We start from the raw sequence: 27,284 nt of genomic DNA on the forward strand, positions 1-27,284 counted from the left end.
ATAATACGACCAATCCGCCATATCATAGGAATTCGTATCCTCGGCAATGAATTTCAACCGTTCGATTTATTTTAAAATTCGTGCAGACTAAATCTGCACTAATATTGAAAGACCTCCTATGTTATAAACAAGTATCAGATTAGTTCCGTTTAAAATCAGATGGTTCATATTCATTAACTCAAAAGATCCTCTTTTGAATTAATGCAGAGAATACGTATTCCATATCATAGTACTATAGGCTCGTATTTTTTTATGGAATATTTATCATCTGCACGTACGTGTCGTATATTTAATAAATACAATTGCTGACAGTCAGCCACATAAATAACAATAAAAACGATTCAAAATTACTTATAACAATGTGTTTTAAATAACTAGTTGTAGTCATGCTATAGTTTTTTCGGACGGACCATAAAAGTTATGTTATAAAATAAAAGTTTGCTAATTCAGTTACGACCGCTATAACTATAATAACTTATCGCTATTACTGCTATGCGCTATACGTTATTGCTGACCGTTATACTGCATTGGTTTCTTATTTATTTATTTTTTGTAATTTATATGAATTTATGTGCTTTGTTCCTATTTGTGATGCTACATAGTCCGCCATGTTAGATATGCTAAATTGAACTATTTGTTTATGTTTATATTTGTAATTTAGTGTCTTATTTTATATCAAAAAATATTTTAAATATTAATTCTTCATTTTGCTTGCTCTTCATCTATTATTCACTTGTAAAATTATTACTCTTCGTTTCAATTAAAAGCTGATTTCAATTATTGTTATCTGTAAAATAATCAAATAGGTACTGACTTCGTTTAAAATTAATTGCTCTTCATCTATTATAATCTGTAATACGAGCTATGAACTATTAAATGATCCCCCTGTATTTTTTTTCTTATTTGTATAATTAAAAAAAAATATAAACTTAAATTAGTTGTCATTTGATTGTTACTACAATTCTCCAATGTAAATAATGTAATAATTAGTAGAAATATATAATATAATTTTTTAAAAGAAAACAAAATGCTATATACAATAGCTTCCATTACAACTACGCTATTCGCAATAATTTTTTATTTGTTCGCGACCACACAATAATTGCTATTTAGAACCATCAATACATTACCCTACAGTGTTTTGCGTACCACTGGCCCTGTCAAGTTTTAATTAGCTCATAACTTGAAGTCAGTTATGTGATTTAGGTACGATACAGTGTTTTGTAGTTACTTTTTGTTAGAAAAGAAGCCATTGTCTTGAAGCAATAATTATAAAAAATAAATTTTGCTTTATTCTTATAATAATTCAAGAGTGAGTCGATGGTACTATGCATATCACGGGTTGTTATCGTGCTACGGCTCTATATTCGAGTTTTCAAATCCTAACGGTCGATCCAAACCGTTCATCTTGTTCTCCATATTAATATGTGTTTGGAGACCAAATTTTACATTTTTTGAAAATTTTTTACTATTTTTTTAGATATTTAGAAAATCACTTGATCTGAAAATTATGGACCATTCAAAAACAGTGATTTTCAATAAATCTAAAAAAATAGTAAAAAAATTTCAAAAAATGTAAAATTTGGTCTCCAAAGAAATATTAATATGGAGAACAAGATGAACGGTTCGGATCGACCGTTAGGATTTGAAAACTAGAATATAGAGCCGTAGCACGGTAACAAATCGTAATATGCATAGTACCATAGACTCACTCATAATTCAATATATAAATCACATTGTAAATTTAAGGTCGCTTTAGCCATCCGAAGCTTTACATAAATCACATTGAAAATTTTTCAATGTGATTTATATATAAATTGAAAATTGAATATAAATCAAAATTTTGAATGTCCCCAAAATATATAAATTTCCCCAAAATTCCCCAAAATTTTGATTTAGCCATCCGAAGACAAAAGGATAAATACTTTGAAAATGAGCCATAAATCTTAGAAAAATCCAGTCAAATTCATAAAAAATTCTAGAGCAATCTGATGACCCGTCTAGACAAATATTTTTTTTTCTTGAGAAAAATCGTGGGTCATGCTCCCATTTGATTTCATTGAACGAGTTACAAGGGTTTTGTAACTACAATTGAAAATGAAAACAAAGCTCAAAGTTGAGCTATAAAAAAAATGTAAAAAACAGAAAGGGAAAATTTGAATTGAGTCTAAGAAAACAAAAATTAGAAAATATAACAAAAAATTTGCTTGCTTTGCCTCTCATCCAACTCTGGTGCAGTTTATCTCGTCTCCAGGCTCCGTACCAGGGGTACCGGTGTCAGTACCTCTGACCAGTACCGCTACCAGAACCGTTCCAGTGGTGCTGGAAGTCGTACCAGACACTGATTTACCCATATCCTTACCAGTAATCATCCCTGCCGGATCTTCTGCACCCTCTGTACCAGAACTCATACCAGTGGTACAGGTACCCCCGTCAGTGATGCCAAAAGTACCTATATCAAATAGGTGTATTGCCGCTGCATTGTTATGTCTTCTTGTAGCTGCTATAGTGTTTTAGACGTGTCTCTAAAAGTTCTTGCACACCTTTCTTGCCACAATATGAACTGGGATATGAGCAATCCGTCTAGATGAATCTGTCCATGTATTGTTGTGCATGATTGGTTTGGCCATCAAAATTCGTCTAATAATTACCAAATTTTACGCAAACATACATCTGATTCATTTCGCTTATATAAAATTTTGAGAAATCCCACAAATACCCTTCCAAACGAATCAAGTGTCAACGAAACATGGGACCATCAAATGAATTAATACAAATATTAAGATGAGCTAAATGCATCAGGGTGAAGCTGATGGCTAGAGAGAAAGATCAAGGGGAAGAGAGGAGAAAAATCTTTATCGTCGTGACCGTGCAGCTACATGTACTATGAATTTCAAACCAAACGAACAAATAGATCAATTCTACAGTTTTGGAAGAAAATTTCGACATTTAGGAGAAGAAATGAAATCAGATGGAAAGATATTGAGAGAGATCAAGAGAGAGCAATATTGAGGCTAGCTGACATAGACACACAGTCTATTATATTCCTGTAATTAGCAATTCCGTATCTTGTTATTAACAATTTAGGGAGCACAATATATATCCGAGTCATTTTCAAGATTTGTTGGCTAGGTTCTGAAGTCAAGAAATAAGCACATTACCGAATTAAACATGCACATAAACATGGCTTTTATTCAGCTAGAACAGTACATGTGCAAACATACGATAAATAATTAATCTTAGTACGTAGGCTATCCCAAACCAATTTGTCATCAAATTTATTTAATTTGATAGGACCCACCAATAGGCCATAAGCTACTAATGGCTTGCTAGGCCAACATTTTAGCATTGATGACTTGGCATGATTTCTACCTAATAAGCTAGCTAGGCTATTAATTAATTATCAGGCATCAGACCATGTGATCTGAGCATCCCCCACATCATTTCCGGAGTACCCCAGGCTATCCCAAACAGCTTTAGACGTGTTAACAATATTATTGCCACATGGTGGCTGGTACGAATGCTCAGAATCGCAGCCGTTCACTGAGTCACACTCATCCACTACCTTTGCCAGAACTGATTTCCCGTTACCGTTGATTCTTATGTTCTTACCGCATCGACTGCCTTTGTTGTACCAACCGGTTGACAGCGCGACTACCAGCTCCGAGTCAGGGTGGTATTTTCCATCACATTCTGATGGGCCGCCACCATGCCCACCTTCGGCAAAACTGTTAAGCATCATTCGGGCCTGTGTGCTGCTTGTGACTTGTGGCGAGCAACGGTATTGAGGGTAGGATTTGTTAGCCTCGCAACATTCTGAGTTGTTCTTGGTGTTGCAATTCGCGGTGGATGTACCTTTGAGGTATCCGCTCGGTTGGCACTCAGCAAGGAAACGATATGGATTTGCATGGAGAAGGTAGGGTTGTGTGAGGAGGAAGTATGTGGCTAGAGCAAGCACGAAGCGATTACACATCTTTAATTAGTTGTTAAATTTGGGTCGAAAAGAGTGCGCGATTTGGGATGGCTATTCTTGATATTCCTGCAGTACTGCTTTTATAGTTGGCGGCAAAGATATATTAATATTAAAAAAGGTTTTACATAACATCATATGAAAACAATGCATTAAAATCAGCATATAATACAAATTATAACATAAATATTTAAGCAAAGCCAGCGCGCGCGTGTTAGGTTCACGTTAGTACTTAATTTCAAAATCTATCATATTAAGCGGTAAAAAAAATAAAGATTGACTATATGTACACACATCATTTGTACGTAGATAAACGGTTTGAATTCTTCGTTTAAAATCAATTCAACATTTTTTAAAGTTTAGCTCATCTAGACCTCTTAATTATCACAACACACGCTAACCTCACTTTGAAGTAGGTCTAATTATTTGAGTATGACATAAGGATATTCGTGCTACGACGTCAAAAGCCTATCATATAAATTTCAAACTTTGATTTAAGTAGCTTAATAAATTAGTTATATAATAAACTTGTAGAATATCAAATTTTACTATTTTTGAATATTTTTTACTATTTTTTATAATTTATGAAAGATGACAAAAAATGATTTAAAATATTAGCAATTTTCTTTTACTTTTAAGTCATTTTTTGCTATCTATCGTAAATCATAAAAAATATAACTAATTTACTGAGCTACTTAGATCGAAATTTGCAGTTTATACGATAGATTTTTAAGACCGTAGCACATAAAGTGTTATGCTATCCATAGCAGCCTTACTCAAATTATTGTAGTCAATGAAAAAATCTAAGTCAATAATTAGCTTTTACCAAGTTATCGTTTGCAAAACAAAAATAACATCATGGTGGCTGAAGAGAATGGACAGAAAGTCAACATTCCCTGTTAATTGTTATCCGCATTCTAATTAGTCCGCATCATCCCATCTAAAATTGCATTGACTAAAGTTTTACCCTTGACTAGGGCATTGAATAGAATTAATATAATCTGAGTTATTCTAGATCTGCTACCCGTTTCATAGTATATCATTAAGGTTGTACTGATTAATTATAACACCACTTAACCCCTCTCCGTTAGACCCATCTTCGGACTGGACTCCTTATCCGAAGCACTGTAGGATTTAAATTTTATTAAGATTGTACTGATTAATTATAACACCAGTTAATCCCTCCGTTAGACATAAAAAGGAAGGGGAAATTTCATGTACTCCTCAAAAACTTCAATATTAATAATTTCTCTCTCAAAAGTTTCTAATATCTTTTCTCAAAAAAAAAAGTTTCTAATATCGTATTTACCCTTCAAAATCATAGAAACTCTCATATTTATCCAAAAACAATTAAATAACATAATCAAGCACTTAAAATTTACTAAACAATATTTATTTATAAAACATGACTATTATACCCTCCTTCTCTCTCCTTTCTCTCTCTCTGCCCCTTCAATTCTCGGTCACCAGATGAGGTGCAGGATACCACCTGACCAAGGATCGTTGAAGAAAGGAAGGAATGAAGCCAGGCAGGATTAATTGATCATGTTTGTACCAAGGAAGATAAGTAGGATTGAGTTGAGGAGGATCTACATTAGGGAATATGCTAGCAAAATCCTAACGGTCAATCCGAACTGTTCATCTTGTTCTCCATATTAATATGTGTTTGAGGACCAAATTTTACATTTTTTGGAATTTTTTTACTATTTCTTTAGATTTATTGAAAATCGTTGTTTGGAGAACAAGATGTTTTTTTTACTATTTCTTTAGCTACTCTGTTAATTCTTCTCCAAACAGGGACCACTGATTTACAAATTTTATTAATCACAGAATTTAGAAGAAGATGGCCAAACTACTACTACTTATTCATTGCTTTATAAGAGATAAGGATGGGTAATTTGGCAAAATATCTCAAGGGCTGCTAAATTCTTCTTGCGCAATTACAGGTTTTTGAATTATTCGTTTTTGAATCAATTAACTGGGGCTTTCTTTCATGTGTAAATAGAGGCACCCAGTGAAGAATGACTTGAGGGGAATGAATGGTGCCATAGTCGTTGGATTACTAGCTAGGGATTTATGATATTCCAATTTGCCATAGTCGTTGGATTGTATATTTTGACCTTTCTTTCTAAATTGGATGGATGAATCAGACAGAGGGAGACTAAGAACACTTACCAGAGATAAATTGGGCGGGAGGGAGGGATTCAAGAGGTCGTAGGCTCGTAGCTATGAAGAAGAGGCGGTGATGTGAGACTTCCATGAACTATATCCAAAATTTGTGCTTCAAGAAAAGACAAATTTGTGGAAATGGAAAAATATAAAGCAAAATTAGGGTGTGATTGGAACCAATATTTTTTGGAGTTGAATTGATTTCAATTTAATATAATTCAATAGAGACGATTTTCAATTAAATTTTGTTGATTGGCATCAAATTAGAAAAGGATTGAATTCTTTTCTAATTATTAATTATAAAACATACAAAATAGAAGAGAAATGATTTCAATAGAGTAAAAATGACACTTGTACCCTTAAAATATGTACTTGCAATCACTGAATTTTCACCGTATTATAAAGATGTTTATCGAACAACCAGTTCAGCTATTTTCAGAACATAACAGATTTATACCATATATGTGGCACCGGTACTAGACAGTACCAATCGTTACCTGAGCTATTTTGAGAGATCAATTACATCACTCGAAACCCCAACAAAACTAATACTTCAGCGTGCTAAGTTCCCAAAACGCTCCACTTAAAGCCAAAACGTGATCCAATTTATCAGTATACTATATTGATACCATTTTGACATTTTTCTTTAAGAAGACTATTAAGTTTGTAAAAAAATAATACATAATGAAAGGATAAATTAAATTTGTAAAAAAATAATACATAATGAAAGGATAAATTATGTGTATCATTCAAAACAATGCTGATAGCTACTTGTGCGTTTCTCTTACGGCTTGCTCCTTGTCATTATTTCAATTGAGCCCACTACTTATCCAAAAACTGAGATATTCACAAGTAGACAAAAATATGAACCCACTACTTATCCAAAAACTGAGTGAGATATGCACAAGTAGACAAAATCAAAATATACTAAAATGATATCAAACGAGTTGTTTGACGAATCACGTGCGTTTGAAGAATCGGGTTAGTCAGAGGGCTTGTGGTAACCTTTCCGTTTTTCTCCCTCTTCTTCGCTTCAGTAGAGAATATTCGAAGAGAAGCGAAGGGCTTCAAAAAGGGTATCGACGGAAACAAAAATAGTGTTATTTTCTGTGAATTGAACTCTCGTCAAAACTCTCCGATTTTCACGATAATTCGTTGAAGTAAAAATCTCCGTCTAAATTGCTCCAAAAGAAATCATCTCTCGGTGCTGTGTGTATTCTGATCAGCGGATTTGCAATTTCGTCAATTCTATTTCTCTTTCTAAAAGGAGTTGGTTCCGATCAGACCCTTCAGAACCAAGCACTCAACTTTACTGCCCGAGACAAAAACCAGGGCTTAGTAGCACAGATTGGAATTGATATTGTTTCCCAATCCTTTTTCAGATTTATTCTAAATTTTGCAAGAGTACTGGTGATTCAACCATAAGCAAAAAAAAAAAAAAAACCAGAGTCAACCATGGATTCCTTTTTGACAACCATTTTTTCAATTCCAACCTCGCTTTTTGCCCCAGCTTTTGTTGCTATGCTGATTTACCTCTTCATCACTAGGCGTCTGTTGCTCCATTCAAGAAGGAAGCGAAATTACCCACCAATTGCTGGTACAATTTTTCACACCCTCTTCAATTTGCACAGATTTGCAGAGTATCAAACCAGCCTCTCCAGAAAGTACAAGACTTTTCGCATTCTCACCCCCTTTGGCAACTATATCTACACTGTTGATCCTGCCAACGTGGAGTATATCCTCAAAACCAACTTCGCAAACTATGGAAAGGTACCTCTAGACCATAAAGTTTCAAACTTTGCAATTGTATTTGTAATTTGTAAAATTGAATTGAAATGACCTGCAGGGAGATCTTACTTATGAGGTGATGAGCGACTTATTAGGGGATGGGATATTCACCGTGGATGGGGAAAAGTGGAGACAACAAAGAAAGATTGCTAGTTTTGAATTTTCTACAAAGATGCTAAGAGATTACAGCAGTCAAGTGTTTAGGAACTCAGCAATGAGGCTTACTGAGATAATATCAGACTTAGCCTCTTCTAATCAAGTGATGGATATCCAAGTAATTGTTGTTCATATTTTTTTTTGTTCTTAATTTCTTGTAGCAATATAGAGCTATTCATCATTTCAGCTTATTGTTCTCTCTTTCTCTTTTCCTTTTTTGTTTGAATTTTTTAAATATGGCATTTTTAGGATTTGATGATGAAATCCAGTATGGATTCAATATTCAAAATTGGGTTTGGTGTTGAATTGGGCGTGTTGTCTGGGCTAGAAAAGGGCAAGGCATTCTCAAAAGCTTTTGATGAGGCCAGTTGTCAGATTTTATATCGCTTCTTTGACATATTCTGGAAAGTTAAGAGGTTTTTGAATATTGGTTTAGAGGCAACAATGAAGAAGAACCTCCAATTGATAGATGATTTTGTATATACAGTGATCGATAGAAAAACCAAGCAAATGACTGAGCAAGGGCAAGATATGGTAAGGGTACACTATATTTACAAATAACCAGTAAATCGTGGAAGTATCTAAAAATTGATTTGTGCATCTGTTTCTTCGTTACAGCTGGAGAAGGAAGATATTTTGTCCAGATTTCTCCTAGAAAAAGAAAAACCTGGTAGTGGTATTGATAATAAGTATCTCAGAGATATTATCTTGAATTTCATGATTGCGGGGAGGGACACCACAGCTGGGACCCTGTCATGGTTTTTCTATATGATGTGCAAGCATCCACATTTACAGGATAAGGTTGCAAGAGAAGTGCGATCAGCAACAAAATTGCAAGAAAAAAAGGTTACAATTGATGACTTTGGGAATTATTTAACTGAAGAAGTGATCAGCAGCATGCAGTATCTCCATGCAGCTGTTACAGAGACTCTGAGGCTTTATCCTGCAGTTCCTATCGTAAGAACTTAAACATCCTTTTTGTTCATAATTATATCCACTATGTGCCTAAAACAAATAGTTTTATCGTCCATTCTTGTAGGATGTAAAGTGTTGTTTCTCGGACGACACATTACCAGATGGTTTTGATATAAATAAAGGTGATTTGGTGAATTACCAACCTTACCCTATGGGCAGAATGGAGTTTCTGTGGGGAGATGATGCAGATGAATTTCGACCCGAGAGATGGCTTGACAATAATGGCATCTTCATGCCAGAAAGCCCTTTCAAGTTTACTGCATTTCAGGTACTTTAATTTGGAGTGAGGCTACAGTACTATGCATAACACACACCGGTCCGTACTATGACTCCATATTTCCGTTTCTGAAGCCCATATGGTCGATCTAAACCACTCAACATGATCTCCATATGAAAATGTATTTGTTGACTGAATTTTATATTTTTTTTATAATTGTTACTATTTTTTGGATAGGTAGAAAATCACTACTTTCTAATGGTCGAGAATCTTTAGATTGATTTTCTACCTATTTCAAAAATAGTAAAAAGAATTTAAAAAATGTAAAATTTGCACTCTATGTACATTTTCATATTGAGATAACGTTGAGCGGTTCGGATCGACTGCTTGGACTGTGCAATTGAAGATATCGAGCCATAATATGGACCGGTGTGCGCTATGCATAGTACTATAGCCTCACTATTTAAGTTTGAGTACATATTTCATATCGCAACAGTATCATTTGAGTTCTAAATTTTGTAATTAGTAAACTCGTTTTGTTTTCTAGGCTGGACCTCGTATCTGCTTGGGAAAAGAATTTGCCTATAGGCAGATAAAAATTGTGGCAGCTACTCTATTGTATTTCTTCAAGTTTGAAATGTGGGATTCAAGGAGAGATGTCAAATGTAGAACAATGATAACACTTCTAATTGATGGGGGACTTCATCTTTGTGCCATGCATAGATGAAAAGGCATTTTATTTGTCAAGTAATTGGATAGTTGGGGAGTTATGGTGGGTCCAAACTAGATATCCAAAACGATGGTAATTTTTGTAAGAAAACAAGTTAAAGAACTGAGTAAGCTCCTATTGATTTGAACATAAAATGGTTGTAACTATGTATCCACTGTTTTCTTTGTACAAAAAATGGTTGCAAATTTGTGTCTAGGGATCTCACTTTTTCGTTCTCTTCTTCAATTACAACTACAACTTGAAAGAAAACGAGAAAAGATAGTACAAAGGAACTCTCCAGTCACTTTGACCCATGACCATGTTTTGTCATGGCAGCTAGGTTCTAGTGGGGCCGTTCGGCAATACATGAAATCGTTATTTGCGCTATGGAGCTCATATTCAGTTTGTGGTAAAAGCTAAGGAAGCTATTCAGTTCTGACGAGAATTGAATGAACTACGATTATTCTCTCTGTTCAATTTTTAAGCAGAGATTGCCAGTTTAAATTGTTGGTGAAAAAATATGGCAAGGCAAAGCCCAAGCCCAATTATTATAGCCTGCTAGATCAAGAGAAGACCACTAGTTTATGATTTGATTGAAACTAGCGAAATTTGAACATAGAATGGTTCTATTCTATCTTCTCTTAAAATATATGATTTGTTGTGCTTATATGCTGAATTAATTACTTAATATATAATTGATTAGGAAGATAACGATAGGAATACTTAAACATCTCTTAAGACCTTGTAACTTATAAATTAATATTATATTGAAGCTTCAAATAATAAACAAAAGTTTTTTATGTTACTTTCTCTTTTCTCTCAAATTATATTAGATTTAAGAAGCATATAAATTTACTCGAATAGTTACAGTAAAACCAAACTACTTGCTAAATATTATAAATACTCCTACACCTTATAATACAAGGAATATATAAATATATACTAGTGGAGTTGACAAAATAGAAAATACTGATGATAATATAAATGGATCACAGTCATAGCAACTGAAATACACAGAAGTAGTAACATACTTTCCCAGTAGAAATTAGTCTATCTCAAGAATACATCACTTCTCTTCTTTACTTTCATCATTAGCCCATTTTTCATCAGGAGAACAACATATAGCTTCGGAGCAATGACATGGCCTTCTACCACCTCAAAATAAAAATTATACACCAGCGCAGCGGCTGCTGTTTTCATCTGTGTATATGTTATGTTTTTTCCCAAACAACTCATTGGACCAGTATTAAAGGACATAAATTTATTTGATGGTTCATATTTCAACTTGTTCTTGTCAGAAATCCATCGTTCAGGTTTGAATTATGAGCAATCTTTTTCCCAAACCTCCTCCATCCTTGCCATTGCGTAAATCGATAAAATAATCTTTATGCCAGGAGTTGCTAAGAAACCACTCGGTAGCATATCGTCCTTCAACACCCCTTTGTGCTCAAATGGAAGAGGTGGAAAGAGCCGAAGCACTTCATTTAGTGGGGCATGTAAGTAGACTGATTTTTCGAGATCTTCCGGATTAAATATGACCATCCCATCAAAGGTGAAGATCTGAGGAATTGAATTCAATTAATTTATGATCTTTTCTTCGACACGATGATTTTGCATAAGCAGCCAGACGAACCATGTGACAGTCGTATCTCTAGAGAACTTGTCTACCTTGCCCGTTTGTTGTCATCTAATAGGATGATAACAAATAAGGCAAGTTCTCTGACCCATTTCTTGCCTTCTTCTCAGCTCTCCTTTTCTCAATTGTTTTTTCGACGAATCGATCAATCACTCTCCATGCATCAGCTATATTATTTTCTTTTCCCATATTTAGTCTCTGTAAAAGCTTCCGCATAGCCACTGGAATAAAATGCCGAAATAACAAAGTCTCCAAAGCATCATACACTGCTCGTGCAAAAGATATCGCCGTGGCAACCCAATAGATAGGCGATTAGTATCTATACCAAAGACCAATTTGGTAGTGATGTCGAAAGTTAATAGCAGAAACACATCTTGCATGTCTACACCTTGACATAGTTTCGATGCATGAACCAAGAAAGGGAGGAGTGCCTTCTTCACCTTGTCTCAGCTTGACTGTGCCACATAAGCACAGAAGCGAGAGAGAGATAAAACAACACTTCAATTAAAGGTGTTTGAAACACTCTAGTATTGTCTCCATATCACAAGATAATAGGGCATTTACAACCCTAAAACAACACTCCAATTGTAGGCGTTTGGAGCATTCGATTAGAGTCTCTAAATGACAAGAGAAGGGGGCATTCACAACCAAAATACAACACTCCAATTGAAGGTGTTTGGAGCACTCTATAGTGACTCTATATAGCAAGATAAGAGGACATTTACAACCCTATAACAACACTCCAATTGAAGGTGTTTGGAGTATTATAGCAGTGTCTTCAGATGACAAGATAATATGGCATTTACAATCCTAGTACAACACTATAATTGAAAGTATTCGGAGCACTATAGTAGTGACTATATATAGCAAGATAATAAGGCATTCACAACCCTAATACAACACTCCAATTGAAGCTGTTTCAAGAAGTCTAGAGTATCTCAAGATGGCAAGATAACAGGGTATTTACAACCCTAATACAACACTCCAGTTGAATGTATTTGGAGCACTATAGTAATGATTCTAGATGGTAGGTGCAACCCTAATACAACACTCCAATTGAAGGTGTTTGGAGCACTCTAGTAGTGTCTCCATATGACATGATAATAGGGTATTTACAACCCTAATAAAATACTCCAATTGAAGGTGTTTCGAGCACTCTAGTAGTGTCTCCAGATGACAAGATAATAGAGCAATTACAACCCTAGTACAACACTCTAATTGAAGGTGTTTGGAGCACTCTAGTAGTGACCCTATATAGCAACATAATAAGGCATTTACAACCCTAATACAACACTCCAATTGATGGTGTTTGGAGCGCACTAGTAGTGTCTCCAAATGACAAGATAATAGAGCATTTACAACCCTAATACAACACTCCAAAGGAAGGTGTTTGGAGTATTCTAGAAGTATCTCCAGATGGCAAGATAATAGGGTATTTACAACCCTAACACAATGCTCCAATTGAAGGTCATCGGAGCACTTTGGTAGTGACTCTATATAGCATGATAATTGGGCATTTACATCCCTAATACGACACTCTATTTGAAGGTATTTGGAGATGTCTAGAGTATCTCCAGATGACAAGATAATAGGACATTTACAACCCTAATACAACACTACAATTGAAGGTTCTGGAGCACTCTAGTAGTGTCTCTAGATGGCAAGAGAAGAGGGGATTTACAACCCTAATACAACACACCAATTGAGGGTGTTTGTAGTACTCTAATGTCTCCAGATGGCAAGATAATACAATATTTAAAACCCTAATACAACACTCCAATTGATGGTGTTTGGAGCGCTCTAGTTGTGTATCCAAATGACAAGATAATAGGGCATTTATGACCCTAATAAAACACTCCTATTGAAGGTGTTTGGAGAACTCTAGTAGTGTCTCCAGATGGCAAGATAATAGAGCAACCCTAATATAACACTCCAATTGAAGGTATTAGGAGCACTCTAGTAGTGACCCTAGTACAACACTCTAAATAAAGGTATTTGGAGCGCTCTAGTAGTGTCTCCAAATGGCAAGATAATAGGACATTTATGACCCTAATAAAACACTCCTATTGAAGGTGTTTGGAGAACTTTAGTCGTGTCTCCATATGGCAAGATAATAGAGCATTTACAATCCTAATACAACACTCCAATTGAAAGTGTTAGGAGCACTCTAGTAGTGTCTTCATATGGCATGATAATAGGGTATTTACAACCTTAATACAACACTAGGATTGATGGTGTTGGGACCGTTCTAGTAGTGTCTCCAGATGGCAAGATAATATGACATTTACAACCCTAATACAACACTCCAATTGATGGTGTTTGGAGCGCTCTAGTAGTGTCTCCAAATGGCAATATAATAGGGCATTTATGACCCTAATAAAACACTCCTATTGAAGGTGTTTCGAGAACTCTACTAGTGTCTCCATATGGCAAGATAATAGAGCATTTATAATTCTAATACAACACTCCAATTGAAGGTGTTAGGAGCACTCCAGTACTGTCTCCATATGGCATGATAATAGGGTATTTACAACCCTAATAAAATACTCCAATTGAATGTCTTTGGAGCACTCCAGTACTGTCTCCAGATGACAAGATAATAGAGCAATTGCAATTCTAGTACAACCCTCTAATTGAAGGTATTAGGAGCACTCTAGTAGTGACTCTATATAGCAAGATAATAGGGCATTTACAACCCCAATACAACACTCCAATTGAAGGTGTTTGGAGCACTCTAGTAGTGACCCTATATAGCAAGATAATAGGGCATTCACAATCCTAATACAACACACCAATTGAAGGTGTTCAGAGCACTCTAGTAGTGATCCTATATAGCAAGATAATAGGGCTTTTACAACCCTAATACAACACTCCAAATGATGGTATTTGGAGCGCTCAAGTAGTGTCTCCAAATGGCCAGATAATAGCCCATTTATGACCCTAATAAAACACTCCAATTGAAGGTGTTTGGAGCACTCTAGTTGTGTCTCCAGATGATAAGATAATAGAGCAATTACAAACCTAGTACAACACTCTAATTGAAGGTATTAGGAGTACACTAGTAGTGTCTCTAGATGGCAAGAGAGCAGGGCATTTACAACCCTAATACAACACAGTAATTGATGGTGTTTGTAGTACTCTAATAGTATCTCCAGATGGCAAGATAATACGGCATTTAAAACCCTAATATAACACTCCAATTAATGGTGTTTGGAGCGCTCTAGTAGTGTCTCCAAATGGCAAAATAAAAGGGCATTTATGACCCTAATAAAACACTCATATTGAAGGTGTCTGGAGCACTCATGTAGTGTCTCCAGAAGCCAAGATAATAAGCATTTATAACCCTAATACAACACTCCAATTGATGGTGTTTGGATCACTCTAGTAGTGTCTCCATATGGCATGATAATAGGGTATTTACAACCCTAATAAAAGACTCCAACTGAAGGTGTTTGGAGCACTCTAGGAGTGTCTCCATATGGCAAGATAATAGGGCATTTATGACCCTAATAAAACACTCATATTGAAGGTGTTTGGAGCACTCTAGTAGTGTCTCTAGATAGCAAGATAATAGGTCATTTACAATCCTAATACAACACACCAATTGATGGTGTTTGTAGTACTCTAATAGTGTCTCTGGATCGCAAGATAATACGGCATTTAAAACCCTAATACAACACTCCAATTGATGGTCTTTGGAGCACTCCAGTAGTGTCTCCACATGACAAGATAATAGAGTAATTACAACTCTAGTACATCACTCGAATTGAAGGTATTAAAAGAAGTCTAGAAGTGACTCTATATAGCAAGATAATAAGGCATTTACAATCCTAATACAACACTCCAATTGAAGGTATTTGGAGCACTCTAGTAGTGACCCAATATAGCAAGATAATAGGGCATCTACAACCCTAATACAACACTCCAATTGATGGTATTTGGAGCGCTCAAGTAGTGTCTCCAAATGGCCAGATAATAGCGCATTTATGACCCAAATAAAACACTCCAATTGAAGGTGTTTGGAGCACTCTAGTTCCGTCTCTAGATGACAAGATAATAGAGCAATTACAAACCTAGTACAACACTCTAATTGAAGGTATTAGGAGCACTCTAGTAGTGTCTCCAGAAGGCAAGATAATAACCATTTACAACCCTAATACAACACTCCAATTGAAGGTGTTTGGAGCACCCTAGTAGTGTCTACATATGGCATGATAATATGGTCTTTACAACCCTAAAAAAATACTCCAACTGAAGGTGTTTGGAGCACTCTAGTAGGGTCTCCATATGACATGATAATAGGGTATTTACATCCCCAATAAAATACTCCAATTGAAGGTGTTTGGGGCACTCTAGCAGTGTCTCCAGATGACAAGATAATATGATATTTACAACCCTAAGAAAATACCCTAATTGAAGGTATTAGGAGCACTCTACTAGTGTCTCTAGATGGCAAAAGAACGGGGCATTTACAACCCTAATACAACACACCAATTGATGGTGTTTGTAGTACTCTAATAGTACCTCCAGATGGCAAGATAATACGGCATTTAAAACCCTAATACAACACTCCAATTGATGGTGTTTGGAGCTCTCTAGTAGTGTCTCCAAATGGAAAGATAATACGGCATTGATGACCCTAATAAAACACTCCAATTGAATGTGTTTGGAGCACTCTAGTAGTTTCTCCAGATGGCAAGATAATAGAGCATTTACAACCTTATACAACACTCCAATTGAAGGTGTTTGGAGCACTCTAGTAGTGTCTCCATATGGCATGATAATAGGGTATTTACAACCCTAATAAAACACTCCAATTTAAGGTGTTTGGAGCAATATAGCAAGATAATAGGGCATTTACAACCCTAATACAACACTCCAATTGATGGTGTTTGGAGCGCTCTAGTAGCGTCTCGAAATGGCAAGATAATACGGCATTTAAAACCCTAATACAACACTCCAATTGATGGTGTTTGGAGCGCTCTAGTAGTGTCTCGAAATGGCAAGATAATAGGGCATTTATGACCCTAATAAAACACTTCTATTGAAGGACTATGGAGCACTCTAGTAGTGTCTCCATATGGCAAGATAATAGAGCATTTACAACCCAAATACAACACTCCAATTGAAGGTGTTTGGAGCACTCTAGTAGTGTCTCCATATGGCATGATAATAGGATATTTACAACCCTAATAAAATACTCTAATTGAAGGTATTAGTTGCACTCTAGTAGTGTCTCTAGATGGCAAAAGAACAGGGCATTTACAACCCTAATACAACACACCAATTTATGGTGTTTATAGTACTCTAATAGTGTCTCCAGATGACAAGATAATAAGGCATTTAAAACCCTAATATAACACTCCAATTCATGGTGTTTGGAGCGCTCTAGTAATGTCTCCAAATGACTAGATAATAGGGCATTTATGACAAAAAAAAAACACTCCTATTGAAGGTGTTTGGAACACTCTAGTAGTGTCTCCAGAAGGCAAGATAATAAGCATTTACAACCCTAATACAACACTCCAATTGAAGGTGTTTGGAGCACTCTAGTATTGTCTCCATATGACATGATAATAGGGTATTTACAACCCTAATAAAATACTCTAACTGAAGGTGTTGGGAGCACTCTAGTAGTGTCTCCAGATGACAAGATAATAAAGCAATTACAACCCTGGTACAACACTCTAATTGAATGTATTAGGAGCACTCTAGTAGTGACTCTATATAGCAAGATAATAGGCCATTTACAACCATAATACAAGACTCCAATTGAAGGTGTTTGGAGCACTCTAGTGGTGACCCTATATAGCAAGATAATATGGCATTTACAACCCTAATACAACAGTCTAATTGATGTTGATTGGAGCACTCTAGCAGTGTATCCAAATGGCAAGATAATAGCGGTTTTATGACCCTAATACAACACTCTAATTGATGTTGATTGGAGCACTCTAGCAGTGTCTCCAAATGGAAACATAATAGCGGTTTTATGACCCTAATAAAACACTCCAATTGAAGGTGTTTGGAGCACTCTAGTAGTGTCTCCAGATGGCAAGATAATAGCGCATTTACAACCCTAATACAACTCTCCAATTGAAGGTGTTTGGAGTACCCTAGTAGTGTCTCCATATGGCATGATAATAGAGCATTTATAACCCTAAGACAACACTCCAATTGAATGTGTTTGGAGCATTCTAGTAGTGTCTCCATATGGGAAGATAATATGGTACTTACAACCCTAATTAAACACTCCAATTAATGCTGTTTGGAGCACTATAGTATGGCCTCTATATGACAAGATAATAGGGCATTTACAACCCTAATACAACACTCCAATTGAAGGTGTTTGGAGCACACAGTGACCCTATATAGCAAGATAATAGGGCATTTACAACGCTAATACAACACTCTAATTGATGGTGATTGGAGCACTCTAGTAGTGTCTCCATATGGCATGATAATAATGCATTTACAACCCTAATACAACACTCCAATTGAATGTGTTTGGTGCTCTCTTGTAGTGTCTCCATATGGGAAGATAATAGGGCATTTACAACCCTAATACAACACTCCAATTGAGGGTGTTTGGAGCACTCTAGTAGTGTCTCCAAATGACAAGATAATAGCGCATTTATGACCCTAATAAAACACTCCAATTGAAGGTGTTTGGAGCACTCTAGTAGTGTCTCCAGATGGCAAGATAATAGAGCATTTACAACCCTAATACAACACTCCAAATGAAGGTGTTTGGAGCACTCTAGTAGTGACCCTATATAGCAAGATAATAGGGCATTTACAACGCTAATACAACACCCTAATTGATGGTGTTCGGAGCACTCTAGCAGTGTCTCCAAATTGCAAGATAATAACGCTTTTGTGACCCTAATAAAACACTCCAATTGAAGGTGTTTGGAGTACTCTAGTAGTGTCTGCAGATGGCAAGATAATAGAGCATTTACAACCTTAATACAACACTCCAATTGAAGGTGTTTGGAGCACTCTAGTAGTATCTCCATATGGCATGATAATAGAGCATTTACAACCCTAATACAACACTCGAATTGAATGTGTTTCGAGCTCTCTTGTAGTGTCTCCATATGGGAAGATAATAGGGCATTTACAACCCTAATACAACACTCCAATTGAGGGTGTTCGGAGCACTCTAGTAGTGTCTCCAAATGACAAGATAATAGCGCTTTTATGACCCTAATAAAACACTCCAATTGAAGGTGTTTGGAGTACTCTAGTAGTGTCTGCAGATGGCAAGATAATAGAGCATTTACAACCTTACTACAACACTGCAATTGAAGGTGTTTGGAGCACTCTAGTAGTGTCTCCATATGGCATGATAATAGAGCATTTACAACCCTAATACAACACTCCAATTGAATGTGCTTGGAGCTCTCTTGTAGTGTCTCGAGATGGCAAGATAATAGAGCATTTACAACCCTAATACTACACTCAAATTGAAGGACTTTTGGAGCACTCTAGTAATGTCTCCATATGAGAAGATAATAGGGTACTTACAACCCTAATAAAACACTCCAATTAAAGGAGTTGGGAGCACTCTAGTATTGCCTCTATACGAGAAGATTATAGGCCATTTACAACCCTAATACAACACTCCAATTGAGGGTGTTTGGAGCACTCTAGTAATGTCTCCAAATGACAAGATAATAGCGCATTTATGACCCTAAGAAAACACTCCAATTGAAGGTGTTTGGAGCACTCTAGTAGTGTCTCCAAATGGCCAGATAATATAGCATTTACAACTCCAATACTACACTCCAAATGAAGTTGTTTGGAGCACTCCAGTATTGTCTCCATATGGCATGAAAATAGGGTATTTTCAACCCTAATAAAATATTTCAATTGAAGGTGTTTGAAGCACTCTAGTAGTGTCTCCAGATGACAAGATAATAGAGCAATTACAACTCTAGTACAACATTCTAATTGAAGGTTTTAGGAGCACTCTAGTAGTGACTCTATATAGCAAGATATTAGGGCATTTACAACCCTAATACAACATTCCAATTGAAGCTGTTTGGAGCTCTCTAGTAGTGACCCTAGTACAACACTCTAATTAATGGTATTTGGAGCGCTCTAGCAGTTTCTCCAAATGACAAGACAATTGCACACTTATGAAATAATAAAACACTCCTATTGAAGGTGTTTTGGAGCACTCTAGTAGTGTCTCCAGATGGCAAGATAACAGGGAATTTACAACCCTAATACAACACTCCAATTGATAGTGTTTGGAGCGCTCTAGTAATGACCCTATATAGAAAGATAATAGGACATTTACAACCCTAATACAACACTCTAATTGAAGGTGTTTGGTGCACTCTAGTAGTGTCCCTATATAGCAACATAATAGAGCATTTACAACCCTAATACAACACTCCAATTGGTGGTGTTTGGAGCGCTCTAGTAGTGTCTCCAAATGGCTAGATAATAGCGCATTTATGACCCAAATAAAACATTCCAATTGAAGGTGTTTGGAGCACTCTAGTAGAGTTTCCAGATGACAAGATAATAGAGCAATTACAACCCTAGTACAGCACTAGAATTGAAAGTAATAGGAGCACTCTAGTAGTGACTCTATATAGCAAGATAATTGGGCATTTACAACCCTAACACAACACTCCAATTAAAGGTGTTTGGAGTACTCTAGTAGTAACCCTATATAACAAGATAATAAGACATTTACAACCCTAATACAACACTCTAATTGATGGTGATTGGAGCGCTCTAGCAGTGTCTCCAAATGGCAAGATAATAGCGGTTTCATGACACTAATAAAACACTCCAATTGAAGGTGTTTGGAGCACTCTAGTAGTGTCTCCAGATGGCAAGATAATAGAGCATTTACAACCCTAATACAACACTCCAATTGAAGGTGTTTGGAGCACCCTAGTAGTGTCTCCATATGGCATGATAATAGAGCATTTACAACCCTCAGACAACACTCCAGTTGAATGTGTTTGGAGCACTCTAGTATTGCCTCTATATGACAAGATAATATGACATTTACAACCCTAATACAACACTCCAATTGAGGGTGTTTGGAGCACTCTAGTAGTGTCTCCAAATGACAAGTTAAAAGGGCATTTACAACCCTAATACAACACTCCAATTGATGGTGTTTGGAGCGCTCTAGTAGTGACCCTATATAGGAAGATAATAGGACATTTACAACCCCAATATAACACTCTAATTGTAGGTGTTTGGAGCACTCTAGTAGTGACCCTATATAGCAAGATAATAGGGCATTTACTACCCTAATACAACACTCCAATTGATGGTGTTTGGAGCGCTCTAGTAGCGTCTCGAAATGGCAAGATAATACGGCATTTAAAACCCTAATACAACACTCCAATTGATGGTGTTTGGAGCGCTCTAGTAGTGTCTCCAAATGGCAAGATAATAGGGCATTTATGACCCTAATAAAACACTTCCATTGAAGGTCTTTGGAGCACTTTAGTAGTGACTCTATATAGCAAGATATTAGGGCATTTACAACCCTAACACAACACTCCAATTCAAGGTGTTTGGAGCACTATAGTGGTGACCCTATATGGCAAGATAATAAGACATTTACAACCCTAATACAACACTCTAATTGATGTTGATTGGAGCGCTCTAGCAGTGTCTCCAAATGACAAGATAATAGCGGTTTTATGACCCTAATAAAACACTCCAATTGAAGGTGTTTGGAGCACTCTAGTAGTGTCTCCAGATGGCAAGATAATAGCGCATTTACAACCCTAATACAACTCTCCAATTGAAGGTGTTTGGAGCTCCCTAGTAGTGTCTCCATATGGCATGATAATAGAGCATTTATAACCCTAAGACAACACTCCAATTGAATGTGTTTGGAGCATTCTAGTAGTGTCTCCTTATGGGAAGATAATAGGGTACTTACAACCCTAATAAAATACTCCAATTAAAGGTGTTTGGAGCACTCTAGTATGGCCTCTATATGACAAGATAATAGGGCATTTACAACCCTAATACAACACTACAATTGAGGGTGTTTGGAGCACTCTAGTAGTGTCTCCAAATGGCAAGATAATAGCGCATTTATGACCCTAATAAAACACTCCTATTGAAGGTGTTTGGAGCACTCTAGTAGTGTCTCCAGATGGCAAGATAATAGAGCATTTACAACCCTAATACTACACTCCAAATGAAAGTGTTTGGAGCACTCTAGTATTGTCTCCATATGGCATGATAATAGGGTATTTACTACCCTAATAAAATACAACAATTGAAGGTGTTTGGAGCACGCTAGTAGTGTGTCAAGATGGCAAGATAATAGAGCATTTATAGCCGTAATACAACACTCCAATTGAAGGTGTTTGGAGCACTCTAGTAGTCTCTCCATATGGGATGCTAATAGGGTATTTACAACCCTAATAAAATACTCCAATTAAAGGTGTTTAGAGCAGTATAGAAGTGTCTCTAGATGGCATGATAATATGACATTTACAACTCTAATACAACACTCTAATTGAATGTATTCGGAGCACTCTTGTAGTGACTATATATAGCAAGATAATGTGACATTTACAACCCTAATACAACACTCAAATTGATGGTCTTGTTAGAAGTCTAGAGCATCTCTAGATGACAAGATAATAGGGCATTTAAAACCCTAATACAACACTCCAATTGAAGGTGTTTGGAGCACTCTAGTAGTGTCTCTATATAGCAAGATAATAGGGCATTTACAACCCTAATACAACACTCTAATTGAAGGTGTTTGAAGCAAGTGCGTATCCTCTGAGATATCTCAACTTTTGCGTGACCGATGTGTCTAGTGCCTGTTCGTGGATGTTGTAGGGGTTAGTATTATGTGTGCTTTGAGATTCATGCAGAGCGCATTTAAACGGTCGAGATTTTCCATAATGTTACGCAAAGTTTGAGATATCTCAGAGGATACGAATTCGTTTGGAGCACTCTAGTAGTGTCTTCATATGGCAAGATAATATGGCATTGACAACCCTAATAAAATATTCCAATTGAAGGTGTGTGGATCACTCGAGTAGTGTCTCCAGATGGCAATATAATGGGACATTTACATCCCTAATACAACACTTTAATTGAAGGTGTTTGGAGCGCTCTAGTATTGTCTCCATATGGCAAGATAATAGGGATTTACAACCCTTATAAAACACTCCAATTGAAGGTGTTTGGAGCACTCTAGTAGTGACTCTATATAACAAGATAATTGGACATTTACAACTCTAATACAACACTCCAAATGAAGGTGTTTGGAGTATTCTAGAAGTGTCTTTAGGCAAGATAATATGGCATTTACAACCCTAATAGAACGCTCCAATTGAAGGTCTTTGGAGTACTCTAGTAGTGACTCTATATAGCATTATAATGGGGTATTTGGAACCCTAATACGACACTATATTTGAAGGTGTTTGGAGATGTCTAGAGTATCTCTAGATGGCAAGATAATAGGGCATTTATAACCCTATTATAACACTACAATTGAAGGTGTTTGAAGAACTGTAGTAGTGTCTGTAGATGGCAAGAGAACAAGGCATTTACAGCCCTAATACAACACACCAATTGAAGGTGTTTATAGCACTCTAGTAGTGTCTCCAGATGGCAAGATAATAGGGCATTGACAACCTAATACAACAATCCAATTGAAGGTATTTGGAGCACTCTAGTAGTGTCTCCATATGACAAGATAATAGGGCATTTACAACCCTAATAAAACACTATAATTGTAGGTGTTTGGAGCACTCTAGTAGTGTCTCCAGATGGCAAGATAATAGAGCATTTACAACCCTAATACAACACTCCAATTGAAGGTGTTTGGAGCACTCTAGTAGTGTCTCCATATGGCAAGATAATAGGGTATTTGCAACCCTAATAAAACACTCCAGTTGAAGGTGTTTGGAGCACTCTAGTATTGTCTCCAGATGGCAAGATAATAGGACATTTACAACCCTAATACAACTCTTTAATTGATGGTGTTTGGAGCACTCTAATATTGTATGCAGATGATAATATAATAGGATATTTGCATCCCTAATACAACACTCCAATTCAAGGTGTTTGGAGTACTCTAGTAATGTCTCTTAAACAACAATTTGTCAATTATAGAAGGCAAAAACCATAATGACTCATTCTATGGTTCTTTCCCTCATTATTGACGACAATTTTGTTGGCATCATGCAATTTAAAAAAGTTCCCTTCTTTTATGTGTTTCCAAATAAAAATTGATAACTTAGACCTCTCAAATAATAGCCTCGCGGGAGAGATCCCCCTTTCCATTTGTAATGTGCCAATTTTAGTGCTTGTTCTTTCATATAACAATTTAACTGGTACAATGCCACCATGCCTTCTTGAAGCTGCTGAATCTCGCTTAGTTCTTAACCTGAGAAGTAACAAATTAAGTGGGCCATTGCCACAAAATATTAGTGAAGGATGCAAATTTAGAATAATAAATTTGAGTGGAAATAAAATAAATGGAAGTTTGCCCAAGTCACTAATGAACTGCCACACCATAGAGGTCATGGATGTTGGAAATAATCAAAATAGTCGATAGATCTTTTGGTTCAGAAATCTTGGATATGTAAGACTTGTCTTAGATCAAATAAATTTTATGGCACAATTTCAAATATGGAAGCCAAAGCAAAAACAAATAATTCCTATTTCGCTAAGCTAGAGGTTCCTGATCTTTCTTCAAATCATTTCAAAAGCATCATTCCCAAAATTGTTTTTGAAAACATGAAGGCTTTGGTGCCTTATGATGATGTTTTTAGTGTATTTGATCGAAGTCATGTATACGGGTATTATGAGGATTCAATTACGGTTACATCAAAAGGACAATAAATGGAGATGCATAATTCACTTGCCATATTATGTTCCTTTGATCTGACAAACAATAAATTTTGGGGTGAAATACCTGAAGAGATATGGCAACTCAAGTCCATTCATGTGCTTAACCAATCACATAATGCCTTGACTGGTATAATTCCAACAGAGTAATTTGGTGTAGCTTGAGTCACTAGATCTCTCCTCCAACTACCTTTTCGGACACATCCCTCAAGAACTCAGCTCTCTCACTGCTCTTGCTTCACTAAATCTCTCTTACAACAATTTGGTTGGAGATATACCTAAAGCCCATCAGTTCTCAACCTTTTCAAACGCTTCTTACTTGGGAGCCCCGGATTGTGTGGTAGTCCTTTATCAATGCAGTGTGTAACAACTTCTTCGAATCATGGGTTTGATAAAGGTTTGCCTTCAAAGCTTTCTATTGACATAATTGAGCTCTCTGTTTCTATAGGATTGGGGTTAGGTGTGGGGTTTGCCTTTGTAATTTGGGCTACGATATCATGGGAGAATGGAAGAAGGTGGTTTAATTTCATTATCGATAAATCTCAGTATTAGGAAGAATGGAAAGAGAGAAAAAACAGGTGACTAGAGAGGCGAATGGAAAGACATCAACGAAGGAGAAGACCTTGTTGTAGCTATTTGAGGAGGCGATGAAGGAGAAGCCAAGAAGCATAGAGGACGCAATGAAGGAGAAACCAAGGACGAATGGAAAGCCAAAAACAGTTGAGCTGCATGGGGAAACCAAACTCTCCTTCATTAATGAAACAACACAGGGACTCATTAATGAAAACAAGATGGCGTCTTCTCTGTTCTCTCGCCAAGAGGCAACACGTAAGGAGATAGTCAAAAGTCAAGACATCCATTTCCACCAGCTCAACCACACTCCTACCTACGCCAAGTGACATCAAACAGCTCTGTAACAGTTAATGAAGATATCAACGCTACTAAACAGACTCCAGTACTCCTGCGCAGGAAGGAAGCCACCATCAATGCCATTCGTAGAGCCATGCCAGCAAGCACTTATGAGGTTCTTAACAATACCAAGGTAAGTTCAGTACTTTTGAACAAGAAATAAGCAACTATCAATGCCATTCATACGGCCAACCAGGAAGGGACAGCAGCTATTGAGCATGCTTGGAATAAAGAAGCACAAGAAAGTCTAAGAGAAGATACAAAAATGAAGGCAACCAACCACCACAGGAAGGAGAATGAAAAATAGTCCAAAGCAAGCATTATATGTGCAAAACAAAAATTAGAAAGTACAACAACCGTCTCCTTGAAAGTAAGCTACAGACATTGAAAGCTCAAGGAAAATGCTTTAGATGTTTGGAGAAAGGGCACACGCAAGTTAATTGCAGGAATAACATTAAGTGCTACATTTGCAATAAACATGGCCACACCTCGGGAAGATGCAAAGGGAAACCTCTCAGTAATACAAATAGGCCTTTCATCCCATAGACAGGTGAATATTCCTGTACTTGTTAGTACGGAGGGACGGAGGAGGCTAAGTTAGCCGGAAATATGGTTATCGGTTCAAGGACGCAAGGTGACTAAGAAGGGGTAGAGAAAATGCCTCGAGCCAAGCGCCGAGTACCAGGCGCTATGACGCTGAAGTAACCCATGTCATACTCCCAGGAAAAGCTCGAACGACTTTCAACAAAAGGGTACCTGTACCCGAAACCGACACAGGTGGGTAGGTAAAGAATACCTAGGGGCGCGAGACAACTCTCTCTAAGGAACTCGGCAAAATAGCTCCGTAACTTTGGGAGAAGGGGTGCCTCCTAAAGGAGGTTGCAGTGACCAGGCCCGGGCGACTGTTTACCAAAAACATAGGTCTCCGCAAAGTCGTAAGACCATGTATGGGGGTTGAAGCCTGCCCAGTGCCGGAAGGTTAAGGAAGTTGGTGAACTGATGACAGGGGAGCTCGCGACCGAAGCCCCGGTTAACGGCGGCCGTAACTATAACGGTCCTAAGGTAGCAAAATTCATTGTCGGGTAAGTTCCGACCCGCACGAAAGGCATAACGATTTGGGCACTGTCTCGGAGACCTGGACAGAAAGACCCTATGAAGCTTTACTGTTCCCTGGGATTGGCTTTGGGCCTTTTCCTGCGCAGCTTAGGTGGAAGGCGAAGAAGGCCCCCTTCCGGGGGGGACCGAGCCATCAGTGAGATACAACTCTGGAAGAGCTATAAATTCTAACCTTGTGTCAGCACCTACGGGCCAAGGGACAGTCTCAGGTAGACAGTTTCTATGGGGCGTAGGCCTCCCAAAAGGTAACAGAGGCGTGCAAAGGTTTCCTCGGGCCAGATAGGCATTGGTTTTCGAGTGCAAAGGCAGAAGGGAGCTTGACTGCAAGACTCACCCGTCGAGCAGGGACAAAAGTCGGCCTTAGTGATCCGACGGTGCCGAGTGGAAGGGCCGTCGCTCAACGGATAAAAGCTACTCTAGGGATAACAGGCTGATCTTCCCCAAGAGACAACATCGACGGGAAGGTTTGGCACCTCGATGTCGGCTCTTCGCCACCTGGGGCTGTAGGATGTTCCAAGGGTTGGGCTGTTCGCCCATTAAAGCGGTACGTGAGCTGGGTTCATAACGTCGTGAGACAGTTCGGTCCATATCCGGTGCAGGCGTTAGAGCATTGAGAGGACCTTTCCCTAGTACGAGAGGACTGGGAAGGACAGCAGTTCAAAACAGAGGAGAAATCAAACCAAGCAAAAACAAAGAACAAGAGCAGTTTGAAAACAAAGCAGCAAGCATGGATAATTGGCAAATTATGCCTATGACACCCCCAAATCGC

The 27,284-nt window shown here is 37.3% G+C and overlaps 2 protein-coding genes and 1 pseudogene across 2 annotated transcripts; 1 reads left to right on the forward strand and 2 right to left on the reverse strand.

Annotated features, from left to right (window-relative positions):
• Positions 1–3,403: 3,403 nt before the first annotated feature.
• Positions 3,404–3,973, reverse strand: LOC144561391 (putative ripening-related protein 1). The gene has a single exon (XM_078310358.1). It carries the CDS (start codon positions 3,971–3,973, stop codon positions 3,404–3,406), a length of 570 nt encoding a protein of 189 aa, XP_078166484.1.
• Positions 3,974–7,467: 3,494 nt separating this feature from the next.
• LOC144561705 (cytochrome P450 704C1-like) lies at positions 7,468–10,200 on the forward strand. The gene is made up of 6 exons (XM_078310770.1): positions 7,468–7,909; positions 7,986–8,201; positions 8,333–8,617; positions 8,702–9,040; positions 9,123–9,326; positions 9,823–10,200. The coding sequence occupies exons 1-6, from the start codon at positions 7,595–7,597 to the stop codon at positions 10,000–10,002; spliced, it is 1,539 nt and encodes a 512-aa protein (XP_078166896.1). The 5' UTR covers positions 7,468–7,594; the 3' UTR covers positions 10,003–10,200.
• An 834-nt stretch (positions 10,201–11,034) lies between these two features.
• On the reverse strand, positions 11,035–12,000 carry LOC144561866 (alkane hydroxylase MAH1 pseudogene; annotated as a pseudogene).
• Positions 12,001–27,284: the final 15,284 nt, after the last annotated feature.

The sequence above is a fragment of the Carex rostrata genome, chromosome 11 (genome assembly GCF_964058835.1).
Source record: "Carex rostrata chromosome 11, lpCarRost1.2, whole genome shotgun sequence".
In the NCBI taxonomy this organism is placed as follows: Eukaryota; Viridiplantae; Streptophyta; class Magnoliopsida; order Poales; family Cyperaceae; genus Carex; species Carex rostrata.

What these genes read in the sequence shown, in the direction of transcription:
- LOC144561391 (XM_078310358.1), bottom strand. Translation starts at nt 3,973, where the DNA reads ATGTGTAATCGCTTCGTGCTTGCTCTAGCCACATACTTCCTCCTCACA.
- LOC144561705 (XM_078310770.1), top strand. Translation starts at nt 7,595, where the DNA reads ATGGATTCCTTTTTGACAACCATTTTTTCAATTCCAACCTCGCTTTTT. An exon ending in ATCAAGTGATGGATATCCAA is followed by an intron (nt 8,202 to 8,332) that starts GTAATTGTTGTT and finishes TGGCATTTTTAG; the next exon opens with GATTTGATGATGAAATCCAG. An exon ending in TTTATCCTGCAGTTCCTATC is followed by an intron (nt 9,041 to 9,122) that starts GTAAGAACTTAA and finishes CCATTCTTGTAG; the next exon opens with GATGTAAAGTGTTGTTTCTC.